Source organism: Cottoperca gobio, unplaced genomic scaffold (genome assembly GCF_900634415.1).
Source record: "Cottoperca gobio unplaced genomic scaffold, fCotGob3.1 fCotGob3_155arrow_ctg1, whole genome shotgun sequence".
Taxonomy (NCBI): domain Eukaryota; kingdom Metazoa; phylum Chordata; class Actinopteri; order Perciformes; family Bovichtidae; genus Cottoperca; species Cottoperca gobio.
This window is the reverse complement of record NW_021166812.1, coordinates 125393-147500: the sequence shown is the minus strand read 5'-3', so window position 1 is coordinate 147500 and position 22108 is coordinate 125393. Positions and strand designations below refer to the sequence as shown.

General features: G+C 44.3%; 2 protein-coding genes across 6 annotated transcripts in view; one reads left to right on the top strand and one right to left on the bottom strand.

The window, feature by feature from the left end:
• zbtb25 (zinc finger and BTB domain containing 25) overlaps positions 1-5678 on the bottom strand; it is a 7771-nt gene extending 2093 nt beyond the window's left edge. The window contains exons 1-3 of one of the 4 annotated variants that reach the window (XM_029426301.1): positions 5458-5678; positions 3482-3611; positions 2380-2560 (exon numbers count right to left, since the gene is read on the bottom strand). In XM_029426301.1, coding sequence (XP_029282161.1) covers positions 2380-2552 — 173 coding nt within the window. In that variant the 5' untranslated portion in view covers positions 2553-2560; positions 3482-3611; positions 5458-5678. The remainder of the gene's footprint in view (positions 1-2379; positions 2561-3481; positions 3612-5457) is intronic. The other 3 variants (XM_029426303.1, XM_029426304.1, XM_029426302.1) reach the window with 3 other exon arrangements.
• Positions 4387-9590, top strand: zbtb1 (zinc finger and BTB domain containing 1). 2 transcript variants are annotated; one of them, XM_029426299.1, is made up of 2 exons: positions 4387-4625; positions 6276-9590. In XM_029426299.1, exon 2 carries the CDS (start codon positions 6280-6282, stop codon positions 8332-8334), a length of 2055 nt encoding a protein of 684 aa, XP_029282159.1. In that variant the 5' UTR covers positions 4387-4625; positions 6276-6279; the 3' UTR covers positions 8335-9590. The 2 variants fall into 2 exon arrangements, with proteins under 2 accessions (XP_029282159.1, XP_029282160.1); XM_029426300.1 differs by lacking the exon at positions 4387-4625 and adding an exon at positions 5427-5549.
• The last annotated feature ends 12518 nt before the right edge of the window (positions 9591-22108 follow it).

Sequence of the window (22108 nt, the reverse complement as noted above, 5' to 3'; positions counted from 1 at the left end):
CTGAGCAGACTGACCTTCAACAACAACTTCCTCCTGAGCAGCATGCCCATCAACAACAACAACTTCCTCCTGAGCAGACTGAACATCAACAACAACAACTTCCTCCTGAGCAGACTGACCATCAACAACAACTTCCTCCTGAGCAGACTGCCCATCAACAACAACTTCCTCCTGAGCAGACTGACCATCAACAACAACTTCCTCCTGAGCAGGCTGACCATCAACACCAACTTCCTCCTAAGCAGACTGACCATAAACAACAACAACTTCCTCCTGAGCAGGCTGACCATCAACACCAACTTCCTCCTAAGCAGACTGACCATAAACAACAATAACTTCCTCCTGAGCATATTGACCATAAACAACAACAACAACTTCCTCCTGAGCAGACTGACCTTCAATAACAACATCAACTTCATCCTGAGCAGACTGAACATCAACAACTTCCTCCTGAGCAGACTGACAATCATCAACAACAACTTCTTTGTGAGCAGACTGACCATCAACAACAACTTCCTCCTGAGCAGACTGACCATCAACAACAACTTCCTCCTGAGCAAACTGAACACCAACAACAACATCAACTTCCTCCTGAGCAGACTGACCTTCAACAACAACTTCCTCCTGAGCAGACTGACCATCAACAACAACATCAACTTCCTCCTGAGCAGACTGACCTTCAACAACAACTTCCTCTTGAGCAGACTGCCCATCAACAACAACAACTTCCTCCTGAGCAGACTGAACATCAACAACAACAACTTCCTCCTGAGCAGACTGACCATCAACAACAACTTCCTCCTGAGCAGACTGCACATCAACAACAACTTCCTCCTGAGCAGACTGACCATCAACAACAACTTCCTCCTGAGCAGACTGACCATCAACACCAACTTCCTCCTAAGCAGACTGACCATAAACAACAATAACTTCCTCCTGAGCATATTGACCATAAACAACAACAACAACTTCATCCTGAGCAGATTGACCATAAAACACAACAACTTCCTCCTGAGCAGACTGACCATCGTTAACAATAACAACTTCCTCCTGAGCAGATTAACCATAAAACACAACAACTTCCTCCTGAGCAGACTGACCATCAACAACAACAACAACTTCCTCCTGAGCAGACTGACCGTCAACAACAACTTCATCCTGAGCAGATTGACCATAAACAACAACTTCCTCCTGAGCAGACTGACCATCAACAACAACATCAACTTCCTCCTGAGCAGACTGAACATCAACAACATCAACTTCCTCCTGAGCAGACTGACCATCGTCAAAAACAACAACTTCCTCCTGAGTAGACTGACCATCGTCAACAACAACTTCCTCCTGAGTAGACTGACCATCAACAACATCAACTTCCTCCTAAGCAGACTGACCATCAACAACAACATCAACTTCCTACTGAGCAGACTAACCATTGTCAACAACATCAACTTCCTCCTAAGCAGACTGACCATCAACAACAAAAACAACTTCCTCCTAAGCAGACTGACCATCAACAACAACATCAACTTCCTCCTAAGCAGACTGACCATCAACAACATCAACTTCCTCCTGAGCAGACTGACCATCGTCAACAACAACAACTTCCTCCTGAGCAGACTGACCATCGTCAACAACAACAACAACTTCCTCCTGAGCAGACTGACCATCGTTAACAACAACAACTTCCTCCTGAGCAGACTGACCATCGTCAACAACAACAACTTCCTCCTAAGCAGACTGACCATCAACAACAAAAACAACTTCCTCCTAAGCAGACTGACCATCAACAACAACATCAACTTCCTCCTAAGCAGACTGACCATCAACAACATCAACTTCCTCCTGAGCAGACTGACCATCGTCAACAACAACAACTTCCTCCTGAGCAGACTGACCATCGTCAACAACAACAACAACTTCCTCCTGAGCAGACTGACCATCGTTAACAACAACAACTTCCTCCTGAGCAGACTGACCATCGTCAACAACAACAACTTCCTCCTGAGCAGACTGACCATCTTCAACAACAACAACAACTTCCTCCTGAGCAGACTGACCATCAACAACATCAACTTCATCCTGAGCAGACTGAACATCAACAACAACAACTTCCTCCTGAGCAGACTGACCATCTTCAACAACATCAACTTCCTCCTGAGTAGACTAACCATCAACAACAACATCAACTTCCTCCTGAGTAGACTGCCCATCAACAACAACAACAACTTCCTCCTGAGTAGACTGACCATCAACAACAACATCAACTTCCTCCTGAGCAGACTGACCATCAACAACAACAACATCAACTTCCTCCTGAGCAGACTGACCATCAACAACAACAACAACAACAACAAGGTGTTTGGTGTTTGTGTTATTGACCTTGACTGGTGGATGAAGATCATCTTGAAGTAGTTGGAGAAGGCGGCCAACACAGCTCGGTGAGCTTTAAAGTAAACGTTCCCGATGGCGACGGTGCAGTCACACAGGAAGCCGAACTCTCTCTGAACGTTGAGCTGCTGCAGCAGGAAGAGGCTGTGAGAGGAAACCTCCATGACCCACACTGACACACACACACACACACAGAAATAATACATCAACAGAACTGCATCAATCTGTTTCTGAGATTTTTTTTAAAGTCAGAATATTGAGAAAGATATGCAGGTCTGGCCCTTATAAAGTCACTGAGGACAGAGACTGCTCAAGCTTCCCCGTAACCCATGACAGTGTGACGGTGAGCATGGATTTTAGCAGAACCCTGAAACTGAGAGTTTCATCTTGTGATTCATAGCTGTGATGTTCGTCCAGCAGGGAAAAAGGCCCATACGAAGACTTTTAGCCTATTTTAGCTCCTGGTTTAGATTATTTTACAACAACCCTCATAAGCGATTAATTCTTTTGGTCTTTTTAGAGTCAAAACGAGACATTTGAAGACGTTCCTGCTGTTCTGTTATTATTTGATCTCCTGAATGTTCCTGAACACAGAAACTCTCCTGATGATTTAACCTTCTCACAGGTTCATGTTCTCACCTTCAGCTTCATCTAGGAGACTACAATACCCATGATTCATGAGTGCTCCCTCATCGCCTAATAGGCTACATTATGATGAGGTGAAAGTGATATTATTCTGATTATTATTAATATTTGTATTATTATAACCATCATTAACAGTAACAGCAGGTCAGTGACCTCACACCTGACCTCAGTGAAGGTCACACACACGAACACTGATCCAAACAAACCGGAAACCAGCGCGGCCGAAAAACAGTACAGCTCCGCGCGTGCACGTGGTGTCGCGCGCTCAGGCTGAAGCCTCCTCCATCCTCCTCCGTCTCATTCAGATTGAGCAACACGCACGTCCTCATTCACCTACACGCACCACAGGCGCGTGCGCACGCACAACCAGTCCCTACACGCGCACACTCTCTGACTGTCTGCGTCGTGCACGTGCGCCGTGCCCGGTGGACGTTAATCAGTGTCTTACCGCAGAAATGTGCAGATTGTCTTCAGGTGCTCGAGCCGATTTGTTGCTGCAGATGATCTCGCGAAAAGCCGCGTCACGTCTCGCGAGAGGAAGGGTCAAAGGGGCTGGTCACGTGATCCGACTGTAACACCTACAAACATGACATTAATAATCAAAAACTTATTTAAACAATTATTTAAACAATTTGAATGACATAAATATTAGCAGCTAAGTATATTCTTCAAACAATGAAGAACATCTGATTAAAGCTAATTAAATTATCAAAATGAGAAGTTATAACAATAATAATTATTATTATAAAATATAAAAGAGTTTTACACTGAAGGTCACATTCAGTACTGGACAAAATAATGTGAACACAGGTTTCATTCAACACGGAAGTTATGACATAAAACACCAGTTAAATAACGAGAGCAAAGTGTTTTATTGTTGTGTTTTTAAGTCGATTTCAGGAAAAGAAAGTTTCTTGATACAAGAATATAACACGTTATAACCAAAAACAGTTAAGAGTAACTTCTGTAGCACTAAGTTATTTTAAGGTTAACAAAATATATTATAATGTAAAAAACAACATTTTCAGCATTTTTCAGTTAAAATTGAGAAAAGTTGATCATCACAGAGAATTATGAAACAAATATTGTATAATAGAGACATGTAGGTTATATTCTCGTTGTTAACAAACTATTTATTAACATTTGAAGACACTCACAATAACATTCATTTTCAATCAAAAACAAATTAAAAGTTAAATTAAGACATTTGGCTTTATGAAGATGAAGTTTCCAAACATTTATATAAGTGCACGTGTTGTTTTGCACGATATATAATCCATAAAGTACCAATGTATAGTGTTTCCACGTGCACACTTCACGGGAGGCCGTTTATTTTGAAGGCCAGCATTTTGACCGGAAGTCTTTTATTTTGTCTTCTACACATGTCCTCAATGTATCCGGCTTGACGGAGCGGCAGTCTGTGCGGAAGTGCTTTCATCCTGCAGGAGAAGAAGAAGAAGAGGCTTCTCCTTCGTCTCAACTGTCCACCTGAACTCAACAAACCTCCGGGGAGAAACCCTCCGAGCCCCCGGGGACATCCACACACCCGCCGCCGACAGCAGCAGCTCCTCCGCCGGCCTCCGGTACTCACGGTGAGTCGACGGGTTTCTGCCCGGCCGTCAGAGCCGCCTGGCTGGGAAAACTGTAAAACTCCCCGCGGCCTGCCTGCTCTCGGTGCTAGCTGAGTGCGGGTGGCAGTGCGGGGGTGGCGGGACTGTTTGCGGGAGAGATATCACGGAGACCGTCAAGTTAGCAGCATGTGCAAATGCTGCATCCGGTCTGTGTTTTCAAAAATAAAGGGCGACATTCACAGTCAAACCCGTCGAGAGGCTTCAAATGACCGTAACAATCTATAAGTTGATTTAGCTTATGCCTTGTTAAGCAGTACATACACACATAAGTGCCCTTAAAAGGATCAATCTGAAAAATATATTAAAAATAAAAAAATATAAATAATTTGTTAATGTCAATTAAATGAACAAATGTATATGGAAATTATTGAAAGTACTTCATATTTTGTTATTTGCCTTTATATTTCCACACTTATTTCCTTATTATTTGATTTATTCCTATTCAAATGTCCACATTTATTTATTGTATTAAGTTCTCTTTATATTTCCTCGTCTTTTAATTTTCCGTATTAATTTATTCCTCTTGTCACATTTATTTTTATTTTACAGATTTATTTATTTTTTCGTGGCAACCCTATGACTCTCATACACAAGCCCTGTTTTTGTCTGTTTTACTTGTCGAGGGTTTTATTTTGGAGCTCTACCCACAGTAACTTCCGGTGTGACCGATGCTAGCCGCTGTTAGCTTGATGTAGCTAACCGCTGTAATCTCCATTTTAGCTGGTGAGTGAGTGCGGCCGGCCTCTCCCGTCTCTGCTCTTACACGGTCTCTCTTCTTCATGTGCACACTCACCGCTTCACACGGCTCCCTGTCGGCTCTCTCAGGGCGGGTCTCTCGCTGAATGTCCCCCCCGCATACCCCCGGCGGTCCTGCGGGGGCGGACGGTGAGCTGAGAGCTGCGAGCTGCTCAGTTACAGTAAACCGAGTAACTGTGATCTTATTTTAGACCTTTTTATAATGGAGTCTGGTGTGGTACCACAGGAAGAACTTCACAACTGAAGTAATCCTGCTGTGGATCAGGAGCCAGTGTGATGTGGAGTCCGGCTCGCTGATGCTCAGAGAGAATGTTTGTGTCGTTATTATGCAACCAAACAAAAGATTTGAGAGCCTTGAACACTGCAATCAGAAAATGAAGTGAAATACGTTTGATTAATACACACAATACTGCACAATATATCGTATTTTATTGTCATCGCGATGGCAGCGCGTTAGATAAACAAAAATAATTCCCTACATTTTCTTTAATTCAACAATGTGTTGTATTTTAGCAGAACTTGGTACACTTTAATATCTATTTATTTATCGCAAGTAATATCGTTATCACAGTATTCAACAACGTTATCACTAGATCTGCAACGACTAGTGGACAAACCGGAAAAGAATATTTTTCTTGCATAAAATGTCTTTAAATTCTGTTTTCAGCCTGAAATATGAAGATTCGCTGGTTTTCTTTGTTTTATATCATATTAAAGTCACTTCTGACTTAATTAATTAATCTAGAAAATAATTGGCAGATTAATCGATAATGACAACAATCGTTAGCTGTATTCCTCGTTAGCGCATGTTTTGCTTCTATCGTGCAGCACTAATGTGTTCTCTGCTGTCTGCAGGGCGATGGCGAGGCCGAGCCACAGCGATCATGTCCTCCAGCAGCTCAACAATCAGCGGGAGTGGGGCTTCCTGTGCGACTGCCTCATCGTCATCGGGGACATCTACTTCAGGGCGCACAAGGCCGTCCTGGCGGCCTGCAGCTCCTACTTCAGGATGATGTTCATCCGGGACCAGCAGGGGGCAGGCCGCCTGGACCTCAGCAACATGCAGATCAGCGCCGAGTGCTTCGACCTCATCCTGCAGCTCATGTACCTCGGACGCATCGTCGTGGGGAGCTACGAGTTTGAGGAGCTCAAGGCCTCTATGGCGTACCTGCAGATGTACTACATCCCCGACTCGCTGGAGGATCTGAGAGACATCAGGAGCTCCAACCTCACCCCGTCCTCCTCTGCCTCCTCCTCGTCCAGTTCCTCCACCGCCACCGCAACTGGGAAGATGATGTTTGGAGTGCGCATGTACGAGCAGCAGCGGCCTGCTGCACCGGATGTGGACAATCTACCAAAAGCTGTCAACAGCACTGCTGGGCACCCTGCTGCTCCAGCGGCCGTCAGTAAACCAGCGGTGGCGGAGGACGTGGTGACCACTCCTCTGATGGTGGCACCACCGCTGGTGGACGGAGCAGCGGATCAGCCATGTGACTTGAGAAAGAGGCCCAGCGGCAGGACTTCGGCTCTCAAAGACCGTCCTCGGTTCGGACGCACCTACACCTGCGACGACTGTGGCTTTGTCTTCAGCTGCGAGAAACTTTTAATCGAACACATCCTGACCTGCACCAACCGGAAGGCCTTCCACCAGCCGAGAGGCAACGCAGAAGGTGACAATGACTCCAGTAAGGCTGAGAGCTCTGCCTCCGAGAGCATCGAGGAGCACAGGGTCATCTGTAAAGGCGAGGACGACTGGCCCGAAGCCAAGGCCAACTCTGACCTTGCCATCAGATCGGTGGCAGCCGGTACAGACGGCGAGCCCGGGTCGACCAGGAGCATCTCCATCAAGACAGAACCAGAAGACAGCGTGTTCCCTGAGATAGAGGTGGTCCGGGTCGGAGAGCACGCCACCAGAGACTGTAGAGCACGGTTCAGTGACACTACGCGCAAAGACTTGTGGAGCGGGAAAACGGCATCAGACCACGACCCAGAGCCCGGCGTCTCAGGCGTAGATAACAGCGGTGAGCCTTTTGAAGGCCACATGTCAAGCAGTGAAGAGTCAGGAATCCCTGCGAAGCTTCGAAAGGTCAAAGACGAGAAGCAGGACGCCGACTGTGCCCCCTGTGAACTGTGCGGTGCTCTGCTAACGGAGGAGGACAAGTCGGCCCACTATCTGTCCAACCACATGGGTCATATATGTGCCTGTGGGAGATGTGGCCAGGTGCTGATCAAAGGCCGCCAGCTCCAGGAGCACGCAGAGCGCTGTGGTGAATCCCAAGGCGGTGACTCGGACTCCCACGGGGAGGATGAAGCGTCCCTGCTGGAGGAGCCGCATGGGATTGAGGAGGGCCTGCTGGAGACGGCCGACCTGGCCTGCCCTCACTGCGGCATGCTGTTCCAGAACGAGGGCCTGGCGCTGGAGCACGCCTTGTCCTGTCACGACCAGGAACTGTTCCGCCCTGTGCTCCTGGAGGAGGGCGGCGAACCGGATCACCGCCGCAAACACTTCTGCAGCATCTGTGGCAAAGGCTTCTATCAGCGCTGCCACCTGCGGGAGCACTACACCGTCCACACCAAGGAGAAGCAGTTCACCTGTCAGACCTGCGGGAAGCAGTTCCTGCGGGAGCGGCAGCTCAGGCTGCACACCGACATGCACAAAGGCATGGCGCGCTACGTGTGCCCGGTCTGCGACCAGGGAACCTTTCTCAAACACGACCACGTCCGACACATGATCTCCCACCTGTCAGCTGGGGAAACCATCTGCCAGGTGTGTTTCCAGATCTTCCCCGGCGGAGAGCAGCTGGAGAAGCACATGGACGTCCACCTGTACATCTGCGGCGTCTGCGGAGAGAAGTTCCGCCTCCGTAAAGACATGCGGAGCCACTATAACTCCAAGCACACCAAGAGACTATAGCTCCGAAACATCCTCTGCATTTATTCTAGTTTGTTACAAAAAAAAAGCCATAAATGTGAGAACAAATGTCTGCACTTGAACACCAAAAAGACAACTTTTAATCTGCACTTTTAAAGTATATGCATAACCTAAGCGGGCGTTGACACTGCGAGCAGCTGTCGCTCTGTTGTGACTCTGAGCAACATTCTGCAGCTTCTTCCTTCTTTACAAGACAGAAAGCTTCACGTATTCACAGCTTACAACCAGGACTTCACTAGGATGTATTAACATCACATTAACTGGATGTATATTATTATTATTAATATTTATAAAGAAGCTGGGATTTTATATAACAGATCAGACGTCCGTCTTTAGTCCAAAGAAATAAATCTTCCTCATTGGAGTGTGAACCAAATGGTTAACGATTGATGTTCTGTAACTGATCTGTTCAAAGTGTTTTCCACTAGAAATGACCAAAGTGAAGTTTGCAGATGGAAATCATCTCCAGCTTCTCGTCTCCGGCCCGCAGGTCCACTCAGAAACACACGATAACTAGTGTGAGGAGCGCAGGCGGCGTGCAGTGGAGCCATGTGTCCCTCATCGTTCCTGAGGACTCTAAAGCTCAGAGGTTTCCATCTTCAGCGAGCTGTGAAAATATTGTTATATATTATATTTCTGGACCTTTGTTTTGTGGGTTTAGTGGCCGACCGACAGGCACTGAGCTCCTCATGTCGTGTAAACAGCGTTCTGACTTCATCAGCACTAATACTACAGCAACCTTTTCTAGACGTACGTCACGGGGGTTTTACGTTACTCACAGTTTGCACATCTGCAGGAATATTAATAATATTAATAATATGTTCATTATCATGTGAACAGCTGAGTGGGATTGTGTGCTTGGTGCCTTCACTGTAGCTGCCGACCATGCGTGGCTTCACGGTGATGCTTGCTGGGGGATGGACAGGCAACATGTGGAATACTCTCCTGCAAATATTATATGACTAGGGCTTTTATTGTGAAAGGTAAGAAGGAAGTAGTGGATCTGGTATGCGCTGCATAAATAAAATCTAATAAATATCAGTTAACAGATATCGATCTAAGGAGATGGTATGTTTTATACATTTTGTTTATTATTAGTTTTAATGTCTGCTCACGTTTTCACTCCTTTGTTACGTTGTTTACACTTTAATTGTACTTCCGGGTCATTTTGAAGATTTTTTTTACCAAGTTGCTGGTGTGCGATTTATTTTTTTTAAAATAAACAACAATTCAGTAGATTTATATTGAAGTATTTATTATAATTAGTTTCATAACACCAGGAGAGCGAAGTGTCAAAGTCCGGCCTGAAGTTTCCCTAAAGAACGATCAGGGAGAATTTATTATAAGTTATTAAAGGAGCTATAAGTTATTAAAGGAGTTATAAGTTATTAAAGGAGATATTAGAAGTTATTAAAGGCGCTATAAGTTATTAAAGGAGATATTAGAAGTTATTAAAGGAGCTATAAGTTATTAAAGGAGATATTAGAAGTTATTAAAGGCGCTATAAGTTATTAAAGGAGTTAGAAGTTATTAAAGGAGCTATAAGTTATTAAAGGAGTTATAAGTTATTAAAGGAGATATTAGAAGTTATTAAAGGCGCTATAAGTTATTAAAGGAGATATTAGAAGTTATTAAAGGAGCTATAAGTTATTAAAGGAGATATTAGAAGTTATTAAAGGCGCTATAAGTTATTAAAGGAGTTAGAAGTTATTAAAGGAGCTATAAGTTATTAAAGGAGATATTAGAAGTTATTAAAGGAGTTATAAGTTATTAAAGGAGATAGAAGTTATTAAAGGAGATATTAGAAGTTATTAAAGGAGTTATAAGTTATTAAAGGAGTTATAAGTTATTAAAGGAGATATTAGAAGTTATTAAAGGAGATAGAAGTTATTAAAGGAGATAGAAGTTATTAAAGGAGATATTAGAAGTTATTAAAGGAGCTAGAAGTTATTAAAGGAGATAGAAGTTATTAAAGGAGATAGAAGTTATTAAAGGAGTTATAAGTTATTAAAGGAGATATTAGAAGTTATTAAAGGAGATATTAGAAGTTATTAAAGGAGCTAGAAGTTATTAAAGGAGATAGAAGTTATTAAAGGAGATAGAAGTTATTAAAGGAGTTATGAGTTATTAAAGGAGATAGAAGTTATTAAAGGAGATAGAATATTAGAAGTTATTAAAGGAGCTAGAAGTTATTAAAGGAGATAGAAGTTATTAAAGGAGATAGAAGTTATTAAAGGAGATATTAGAAGTTATTAAAGGAGATATTAGAAGTTATTAAAGGAGATAGAAGTTATTAAAGGAGATAGAATATTAGAAGTTATTAAAGGAGCTAGAAGTTATTAAAGGAGATAGAAGTTATTAAAGGAGATAGAAGTTATTAAAGGAGATATTAGAAGTTATTAAAGGAGATATTAGAAGTTATTAAAGGAGCTAGAAGTTATTAAATGAGATAGAAGTTATTAAAGGAGATAGAAGTTATTAAAGGAGTTATAAGTTATTAAAGGAGCTATAAGTTATTAAAGGAGATATTAGAAGTTATTAAAGGAGCTATTAGAAGTTATTAAAGGAGATATTAGAAGTTATTAAAGGAGATATTAGAAGTTATTAAAGGAGATAGAAGTTATTAAAGGAGATAGAAGTTATTAAAGGAGTTATGAGTTATTAAAGGAGATAGAAGTTATTAAAGGAGATAGAATATTAGAAGTTATTAAAGGAGCTAGAAGTTATTAAAGGAGATAGAAGTTATTAAAGGAGATAGAAGTTATTAAAGGAGATATTAGAAGTTATTAAAGGAGATATTAGAAGTTATTAAAGGAGATAGAAGTTATTAAAGGAGATAGAATATTAGAAGTTATTAAAGGAGCTAGAAGTTATTAAAGGAGATAGAAGTTATTAAAGGAGATAGAAGTTATTAAAGGAGATATTAGAAGTTATTAAAGGAGATATTAGAAGTTATTAAAGGAGCTAGAAGTTATTAAATGAGATAGAAGTTATTAAAGGAGATAGAAGTTATTAAAGGAGTTATAAGTTATTAAAGGAGCTATAAGTTATTAAAGGAGATATTAGAAGTTATTAAAGGAGCTATTAGAAGTTATTAAAGGAGATATTAGAAGTTATTAAAGGAGATATTAGAAGTTATTAAAGGAGATATAAGTTATTAAAGGAGTTATAAGTTATTAAAGGTGAGGGGCCAGACTAAGAATGGTTCAAAAACGACTTCATGAAAGAAAGGAAAAGGAAAGGAGAGACCCTGCCCGGAGGAAGCCCGGGGCCCCCGTCTGGAACCAGGCCCAGAGGGAGGGCCCGACAGCGAGCGCCTGGTGGCCGGGTTTGCCACGGAGCCCGGTCGGGTACAGCCCGAAGAAGCTACGTGGTGCCTCCCATCCATCCATCCTGTGGGCCCACCACTCATGGGAAAAAACCGCTGGGGTCGGGTGCGCTGTCACATGGGTGGCAGTGATGGTCAGGGACCTCGACGGACCAGACCCGGGCAGCAGAGGCTGGCTCTGGGGACGTGGAACGTCACCTCTCTGTGGGGGAAGGAGCCGGAACTAGTGCGGGAGGTGGAGCGCTACCGGTTGGATCTGGTGGGGCTTACCTCCACGCACAGTCTTGGCTCTGGAACCGTACTCCTGGATAGGGGTTGGACTCTATTCTTCTCCGGAGTTGCCCAAGGTGTGAGGCGTCGGGCCGGGGTGGGGATACTCACTAGCCCCCGGCTGAGCACCGCTATGTTGGAGTTTATCCCGGTGGACGAGAGGGTCGCCTCCCTACGCCTTCGGGTTATGGGGGGGAAAACTCTGACTGTTGTTTGTGCCTATGCCCCAAACCGCAGTTCTGAGTATTCGGCCTTCTTGGAGACCCTGAATGGAGCCCTGCAGGGGGCTCCAGTAGGGGACTCCGTAGTCTTGCTGGGAGACTTCAACGCACACGTGGGAAACGATGGAGACACCTGGAGAGGCGTGATTGGGAGGAAGGGCCTCCCTGATCTAAACCCGAACGGTCGTTTGTTATTGGACTTCTGTGCTAGCCATGGAATGGCCATAACAAACACCATGTTCGAACATAAGGATGCTCATAAGTGCACTTGGTACCAGAGCACCCTAGGCCAAAGGTCAATGATCGATTTCGTAATCGTATCATCTGACCTGAGGCCGCATGTTTTGGACACTCGGGTGAAGAGAGGGGCGGAGCTGTCGACTGATCACCATTTGGTGGTGAGTTGGATCAAGGGGTGGGGGAAGACTCTGGACAGACCTGGTAAACCCAAACGGGTAGTGCGGGTGAACTGGGAACGTCTGGAGGAAGCCCCTGTCCTGGGGATCTTTAACTCACACCTCCGGCGGAGCTTTTCAGCCATCCCTATGGAGGTTGGGGGCATTGAACCTGAGTGGGCGATGTTCAAAACCTCTATTGCTGAAGCTGCGGTGATGAGCTGTGGTCTCAAGGTCTTAGGTGCCTCAAGGGGCGGTAACCCTCGAACACCGTGGTGGACCCCGGTGGTCAGGGAAGCCGTCCGACTGAAGAAGGAGTTCCTTCCGGGTTATGTTATCCGGGAGGACTCCGGAAACAGTTGCAGGGTATCGAAGGACTAGAAGGGCGGCAGCTTCTGCCGTATCAGAGGCAAAGCAGCGGGTGTGGGAGAAGTTCGGAGAAGCTATGGAGAAGGACTTTCGGTCGGCACCAAGGTGCTTCTGGAAAACCATCCGGCACCTCAGGAGGGGGAAGCGAGGAACCATCCAAGCTGTGTACAGCAAGGGTGGGACCCTGCTGACTTCAACTGAGAAGGTTATCGGCCGGTGGAAGGAGCACTTTGAGGAACTCCTGAATCCGACTAACACGCCCTCTATGGTTGAGGCAGAGCTGGAAGCTGATGGGGGATCATCGTCAATTTCCCTGATGGAAGTCACTGAGGTAGTCAAACAACTCCACAGTGGCAAAGCCGCAGGGGTTGATGAGATCCGTCCAGAAATGCTGAAGGCTTTGGGTGTTGAGGGGCTGTCTTGGTTGACACGCCTCGTCAACATTGCGTGGAAGTCTGGGACAGTGCCTAGGGGTTGGCAGACCGGGGTGGTGGTTCCCCTATTTAAAAAGGGGGACCAGAGAGTGTGTGCCAACTACAGGGGTATCACACTTCTCAGCCTCCCTGGTAAAGTCTACTCCAAGGTACTGGAAAGGAGGGTTCGGCCGGTAGTCGAACCTCTGATTGAAGAGGAACAATGCGGATTCCGTCCTGGTCGTGGAACAACGGACCAACTCTTCACTCTCGCAAGGATCCTGGAGGGGGCCTGGGAGTACGCCCATCCGGTCTACATGTGTTTTGTGGATCTGGAGAAGGCATATGACCGGGTCCCCCGGGTGATACTGTGGGAGGTGCTGCGGGAGTATGGGGTGAGGGGGTCACTTTTGAGGGCCATCCAATCCCTGTACGCCCAAAGCGAGAGTTGTGTCCGAATACTCGGCAGTAAGTCGGACTCGTTTCCAGTGAATGTTGGCCTCCGCCAGGGCTGCGCTTTATCACCAATCCTGTTCGTGATTTTCATGGATAGGATATCGAGGCGTAGTCGTGGTGGAGAGGGGTTGCAGTTCGGTGACCTGAGGATCTCATCGCTGCTCTTTGCAGATGATGTGGTCCTTATGGCATCATTGGTCTGTGACCTTCAACAGTCACTGGATCGGTTCGCAGCCGAGTGTGAAGCGGTTGGGATGAGGATCAGCACCTCCAAATCTGAGGCCATGGCTCTCAGCAGGAAACCGGTGGATTGTCTACTCCGGGTAGGGAATGAGCCATTACCCCAAGTGAAGGAGTTTAAGTACCTCGGGGTCTTGTTTGCGAGTGAGGGGACAATGGAGCGAGAGATTGGCCGGAGAATTGGAGCAGCGGCGGCGGTATTACAGTCACTTTACCGCACCGTTGTGACGAAAAGAGAGCTGAGCCAGAAGGCAAAGCTCTCAATCTACCGGTCGATCTTCGTTCCTACCCTCACCTATGGTCATGAAGGCTGGGTCATGACCGAAAGAATGAGATCACGGGTACAAGCGGCTGAAATGGGTTTTCTCAGACGGGTGGCTGGCGTCTCCCTTAGAGATAGGGTGAGAAGCTCAGCCATCCGTGAGAGACTCGGAGTAGAGCCGCTGCTCCTTTACGTTGAAAGGAGCCAGTTGAGGTGGTTCGGGCATCTAGTAAGGATGCCACCTGGGCGCCTCCCTAGGGAGGTGTTCCAGGCACGTCCAGCTGGGAGGAGACCCCGGGGAAGACCCAGGACTCGGTGGAGAGATTATATCTCCTCTCTGGCCTGGGAACGCCTCGGGATCCCCCAGTCGGAGCTGGAGGATGTGGCCCGGAGAAGGGAAGATTGGGGTTCCTTACTGGAGCTGCTGCCCCCGCGACCCGATCCCGGATAAGCGGTAGACGATGGATGGATGGATGGATAAGTTATTAAAGGAGATAGAAGTTATTAAAGGAGTTATAAGTTATTAAAGGAGATATGTTATTAAAGGAGTTATTAGAAGTTATTAAAGGAGATAGAAGTTATTAAAGGAGATAGAAGTTATTAAAGGAGTTATAAGTTATTAAAGGAGCTATAAGTTATTAAAGGAGATAGAAGTTATTAAAGGAGATATAAGTTATTAAAGGAGTTATTAGAAGTTATTAAAGGAGTTATAAGTTATTAAAGGAGCTATAAGTTATTAAAGGAGATAGAAGTTATTAAAGGAGATATAAGTTATTAAAGGAGTTATTAGAAGTTATTAAAGGAGTTATAAGTTATTAAAGGAGATATTAGAAGTTATTAAAGGAGATATTAGAAGTTATTAAAGGAGTTATAAGTTATTATAGGAGATATTAGAAGTTATTAAAGGAGTTATAAGTTATTAAAGGAGATAGAAATTATTAAAGGAGTTATAAGTTATTAAAGGAGTTATTAGAAGTTATTAAAGCAGTTATTATAAGTTATTAAAGGAGTTATAAGTTATTAAAGGAGATATTATAAGTTATTAAAGGAGTTAGAAGTTATTAAAGGAGATATTAAAAGTTATTAAAGGAGATAGAAGTTATTAAAGGAGATATTAGAAGTTATTAAAGGAGCTATAAGTTATTAACCCTTTAACACCGAATGTGTCGTCGACGACACATTTTGCAAGCAAAACTTTGGATTACCGTAACTATGTCAAAGTTTGCGCAATCGAAAAAATTTCAACGGTTTCTGAAAGCTGAGACTCTGCGCTTTACGGCATATATCGACTCATTACGGTAACTTCACTTACGGCCCTCCGGAAGCCCGCGAAACAGCGCCTTCGTTGTGAGCGAATACACACAGAGCGCTGGAGAGACACAAACAACACAGCGGAGAAATAGAGCCGGAAAACAGCGGATTGAATTCAAATGGAAGCAAGATGGTATGTAAATCAACACTTGTATAGCGTTGTGACTTGTTTAGAACAGTGTACCAAGTCTGTAAGATTGTACTAGGTGTGTAATTGTACTTTATATGCGTAAATGTGCGCGTCGTCTTCAAGTAGCCTGCGTCCTAGCCGAGGCTGTGTACAAGCTTTAGCTGGAGAGGAGGAGGTGTTACCAGAGATCACGAGGTGTTACCAGAGATCACAAGGTCTCACCAGAGATCACATTCAGGCCTGTAGATGGAGCTGTGGGGATGCTGGATGATCTGGTGACGCTGTCAGACACAGAAGCCCCTCACCACATCACACCACAAGATGGCAGACTGAGGCAGAGCCCGATGATGAGTCCCTCAACCACCCCAGGCGCCCAACCCCCTCTCGATATGGGAAACCCAGCACCAGGTGACATTTATTCCCACTTTGATGCTGCAGTTTTCAAACTCCTCTCTGAATACACAAACAAGAATGCAGCCAAAAGCCTGGAGAGAGGGAGACAGTTCATCTGGACTGAAATAACTCCAGAAGAAATGAAGAAGTCCACAGGCATGTTGCTGTACATGTCATTTTTGGACCTGCACAAAGATGAGCAACTTTTGGTGTAAGCAAACCATTTTCCATGTGTCATTCCCTGCCACTGTCATGTCCCCAGACTGTTCATGGCCATTTGATCTAATCTTCATCTGAGTGACCCAGAGAAAACAGGAACAACAGGAACAGTCACTGGCAGTACCACCAAGACCTCTGCATGTGAAGGGACACTCAGAGAGGAGAGAATTACCCTGTGTGGGGAAAAACGCCTGGACATATTTTCCATTTTATGGCCTGTTTTTGCAGATGTAAGAGTAAAAGACTCAAAACTTTTACTGGATATAGTTGTATACATTTCAAACTTCAAATGTAACATGTTAAATCTCTTATTCATGTACATTTGCTGTGTTTTTTGTTCACTAAACCACTAAACTCAAATTCCGCTTTTGTATTTCTCTTCATTTTAAACTGTTATTACACTCTCATAACATGCAACAAATTGTAAATGACTGCCAGATATGGAAAGTTCCAGTTATTGTTGGAAAATGGGCAAAAGCACTTACTCACAGGACATTTTCTGACCTTTTTATAGTCAAAATAAGCAAAAAAGTCCAGGCGAAAATGTTGAGGCTTTTTTGCCTTAGGTGTTAAAGGGTTAAAGGAGATATTAGAAGTTATTAAAGGAGCTATAAGTTATTAAAGGAGATAGAAGTTATTAAAGGAGATATTAGAAGTTATTAAAGGAGTTATTAGAAGTTATTAAAGGAGTTATTAGAAGTTATTAAAGGAGTTATTAGAAGTTATTAAAGGAGCTATAAGTTATTAAAGGAGATATTAGAAGTAATTAAAGGAGATAGACGTTATTAAAGGAGTTATTAGAAGTTATTAAAGGAGTTATTAGAAGTTATTAAAGGAGTTATTAGAAGTTATTAAAGGAGTTAGAAGTTATTAAAGGAGATAATAGAAGTTATTAAAGGAGTTATAAGTTATTAAAGGAGTTATTAGAAGTTATTAAAGGAGCTATAAGTTATTAAAGGAGATATTAGAAGCTATTAAAGGAGTTATAAGTTATTAAAGGAGATATTAGAAGTTATTAAAGGAGATATTAGAAGTTATAAAAGAAGATAGAAGTTATTAAAGGAGTTATTAGAAGTTATTAAAGGAGTAATTAGAAGTTATTAAAGGAGATATAAGTTATTAAAGGAGATATAAGTTATTAAAGGAGTTATTAGACGTTATTAAAGGAGTTATTAGAAGCTATTAACCCTGTCCAACCCCCTCTCGATAACCCAACCCCCTCTCGGAAACCCAGCACCAGGTGACATTTATTCCCACTTTGATGCTGCAGTTTTCAAACTCCTCTCTGAATACACAAACAAGAATGCAGCCAAAAGCCTGGAGAGAGGGAGACAGTTCATCTGGACTGAAATAACGCCAGAAGAAATGACGAAGTCCACAGGCATGTTGCTGTACATGTCAGTTTTGGACCTGCAGAAAGATGAGCAACTTTTGGTGTAAGCAAACCATTTTCCATGTGTCATTCCCTGCCACTGTCATGTCCTCAGACTGTACAGGATAGTTCATGGCCATTTGATCTAATCTTCATATGAGTGACCCAGAGAAAACAGGAGCAACAGGAACAGTCACTGGCAGTACCACCAAGACCTCTGCATGTGAAGGGACACTGAGAGAGGAGAGAATTACCCTGTGTGGGGAAAAACGCCTGGACATATTTTCAGTTTTATGGCCTGTTTTTGCAGATGTAAGAGTAAAAAAACTTTTGCTGGAAATAGTTGTACACATTTGAAACTTCAAATGTAACCTATTTAATCTCTTATTCATGTACAATTGCAGTGTTTTTTGTTCACTAAACTCAAATTCCACTTTTGTGTTTCTCTTCATTTTAAACTGTTATTACACTCTCATAACATGCATTAAATTGTAAATGACTGTCAGATATGGAAAGTTCCAGGTATTGTTGGAAAATGGGCGAAAGCACTTACTCACAGGACATTTTTTGACCTTTTTATAGTCAAAATAAGCAAAAAAGTCCAGGCGAAGATGTTGAGGCTTTTTAGGCTTAGGTGTTAAAGGGTTAAAGGAGATATTAGAAGTTACTAAAGGAGTTAGAAGTTATTAAAGGAGATATTAGAAGTTATTAAAGGAGTTATTATAAGTTATTAAAGGAGATAGAAGTTATTAAAAGAGATATAAGTTATTAAAGGACAAACAAATGTTTTTCTTCAGGACAGATTTTTTGGAGTTTAGCCTCGAAAACATTTTCACTGATGAGTTTTATTTATTAAAGAAAAGCGCGGCAGGTTTTTCTCTCTGATGTTCAGTTTGAGCATTTTAACTGTTTTCTTGTCCTATTATTGTTATTATCTGAGCAGGTAATGTTTTCAGGTTTCTCTCAAACATTTTAGAGAACATTTGTGCTGCATTCAGGTGGTGTAGGAAAAATGAGCAGGAGAATTCATGTGAACGCCTGATTTAATGTCGTGATGAAAGGCCCCTGAGGCTCCTCCGGAGTAACTCCAGATTTAGGACTTCAGTTTCTACGCGAGGCCGCGCCACAGACGCTGAACTGTTTCAGGGTTAAAAATAAAACACAATAAAACAGAGTGCTGGAGGATCCAATCCTCGTCTGACGGGATTAAAACGAGCCGAGATGCAACCAGCCGCACAGCTCGTCGATGTTTCCAGGTTGAAGCGTTCGGATCGACGAGACGTATTAAAAACGTCTTCAGAGGTCGAACATGGAACACGTGCGGGAGGATAAAGTGACGAGTCTGAACATGTGTTTGGAGAAGAACTCTTCCTTTAGTTTAGTTTAGAGCAGTTTGTTGTTCTGTCAGATTAACTTTGATGGATTACCGCAGATGAAAGTGATTCAATCCCTTTAGCTGCTGGTTTCCAGTTGACCTATTTAGGAGAGGAAAACACAGAAACCAAAATTAACCCAAATAATACCTTGGCAAACAAACTCTGTAAAGTTTAAAGTCCAACAAGGTTTGTTGTTCACAGTGTCTTCATCCGAGGCTTTCAGGGCTTCAGTATTCCGAAGACATGGCATGGTGCTGGAGCTGGAGGTGGGGGACCGGCTCTCCATCACCCTCTGGCCCCAGCAGAGCATTTTCGACCAGGGAAAGCTCAGCACCTTCAGCGGCTTCCTGCTCTTCCACATCTGAAAAGTACATAAATGTAATTGTGGCTTTGTGACTTTGTCGTTTCTCCACCTGCCCGTTTCTCACTCCTGCTTATCTCCCAGGCTTCTCTTTCTCTTTCTCCTCCATTACACCATGTACAATCTGAGCATCTGCACATGCGTCCTCTTTGTTTTGATGAGCACGTGGACAGTAGACAGCAAACACTTCCTCTGCTTGTAACCCAACCCCCTCCTACACAGTAGCCCTTACCACCATTGCCCCAACGCTCATTCCTTCCACTTCACCCATAAATAATAATAAATAATAAAATCTTTCTATGATCTCAGTTTCACATCTGGATCAGAATTTCCCTTTTACTGTTTTCAGAAGATTGAAACATTTTCTCATGTTTCATATTATATTATATTATACTATATTATATTATACTATATTATATTATACTATATTATATTATATTATACTATACTATATTATACTATATTATATTATATTATACTATATTATATGATACTATATTATATTATATTATATTATATTATATTATATTATATTATTCTATACTATACTATATTATACTATATTATATTATATGATACTATATTATTATATTATATTATATTATATTATATTATTCTATACTATATTATATTATATTATATTATACTATACTATACTATATTATATTATATTATAATATATTATATTATACTATATTATATTTATTCTATACTATATTATATTATACTATATTATCCATCTACCGTCTACCGCTTATCCGGGGTCAGGTCGCGGAGGCAGCAGCTCCAGTAAGGAACCCCAATCTTCCCTTCTCCGGGCCACATCCTCCAGCTCCGACTGGGGGATCCTGAGGCGTTCCCAGGCCAGTGAGGAGATATAATCTCTCCACCGAGTCCTGGGTCTTCCCCGGGGTCTTCTCCCAGCTGGACTAGCTGGCGAGGCATGTCAACCAAGACAGCCCCTCAACACCCAAAGCCTTCAGCATTTCTGGACGGATCTCATCAACCCCTGCACCTTTGCCACTGTGGAGTTGTTTGACTACCTCAGTGACTTCCATCAGGGAACTTGACGATGATCCCCCATCAGCTTCCAGCTCTGCCTCAACCATAGAGGGTGTGTTAGTCGGATTCAGGAGTTCCTCAAAGTGCTCCTTCCACCGGCCGATAACCTTCTCAGTCAAAGTCAGCAGGGTCCCACCCTTGCTGTACACAGCTTGGATGGTTCCTCACTTCCCCCTCCTGAGGTGCCGGATGGTTTCCAGAAGCACCTTGGTGCCGACCAAAAGTCCTTCTCCATAGCTTGCCTCTGACAGGGCAGAGTGCCGCCCTTCTAGTCCTTCGGTACCCTGCAACTGTTTACGGAGTCCTCCCGGAAGGACTCCTTCTTCAGTCGGATGGCTTCCCTGACCACCGGGGTCCACCACGGTGTGCGAGGGTTACCACCCCTTGAGGCACCTAAGACCTTGAGACCGCAGCTCATCACCGCAGCTTCAGCAATAGAGGTTTTGAACATCGCCCACTCAGGTTCAATGTCCCCAACCTCCACAGGGATGTCCGCCGGAGGTGTGAGTTGAAGATCCCCAGGACAGGGGCTTCCTCCAGACGTTCCCAGTTCACCCGCACTACCCGTTTGGGTTTACCAGGTCTGTCCAGAGTCTTCCCCCACCCCTTGATCCAACTCACCACCAGATGGTGATCAGTTGACAGCTCCGCCCCTCTCTTCACCCGAGTGTCCAAAACATGCGGCCTCAGATCAGATGATACGATTACAAAATCGATCATTGACCTTTGGCCTGTTATGGCCATTCCATGGCTAGCACAGAAGTCCAACAACAAACGATCATTCGGGTTTAGATCAGGGAGGCCCTTCCTCCCAATCACGCCTCTCCAGGTGTCTCCATCATTTCCCACGTGTGCGTTGAAGTCTCCCAGCAAGACTACGGAGTCCCCTACTGGAGCCCCCTGCAGGGCTCCATTCAGGGTCTCCAAGAAGGCCGAATACTCAGAACTGCGGTTTGGGGCATAGGCACAAACAACAGTCAGAGTTTTCCCCCCCATAACCCGAAGGCGTAGAGAGGCGACCCTCTCGTCCACCGGGGTAAACTCCAACGTAGCGGAGCTCAGCCGGGTACTTGTGAGTATCCCCACCCCGGCCCGACGCCTCACACCTTGGGCAACTCCGGAGAAGAATAGAGTCCAACCCCTCTCCAGGAGTATGGTTCCAGAGCCAAGACTGTGCGTAGAGGTAAGCCCCACCAGATCCAACTGGTAGCGATCCACCTCCCGCACTAGTTCCGGCTCCTTCCCACACAGAGAGGTGACGTTCCACATCCCCAGAGCCAGCCTCTGCTGCCCGGGTCTGGTCTGTCGAGGTCCCTGACCATCACTGCCACCCGTGTGACAGCGCACCCGACCCCAGCGGTTTTTCCCATGAGTGGTGGGCCCACAGGATGGATGGATGGGAGGCACCACGTAGCTTCTTCGGGCCCGACCGGGCTCCGTGGCAAACCCGGCCACCAGGCGCTCGCTGTCGGGCCCTCCCTCTGGGCCTGGCTCCAAACGGGGGCCCCGGGCTTCCTCCGGGCAGGGTCTCTCCTTTCCTTTCCCTTTTTTTCACGAAGTCGTTTTGAACCATTCTTC

Excerpts from the sequence above, each read along its gene's own strand:
- zbtb1 (XM_029426299.1), top strand. The coding sequence starts at position 6,280 with ATGGCGAGGCCGAGCCACAGCGATCATGTCCTCCAGCAGCTCAACAAT.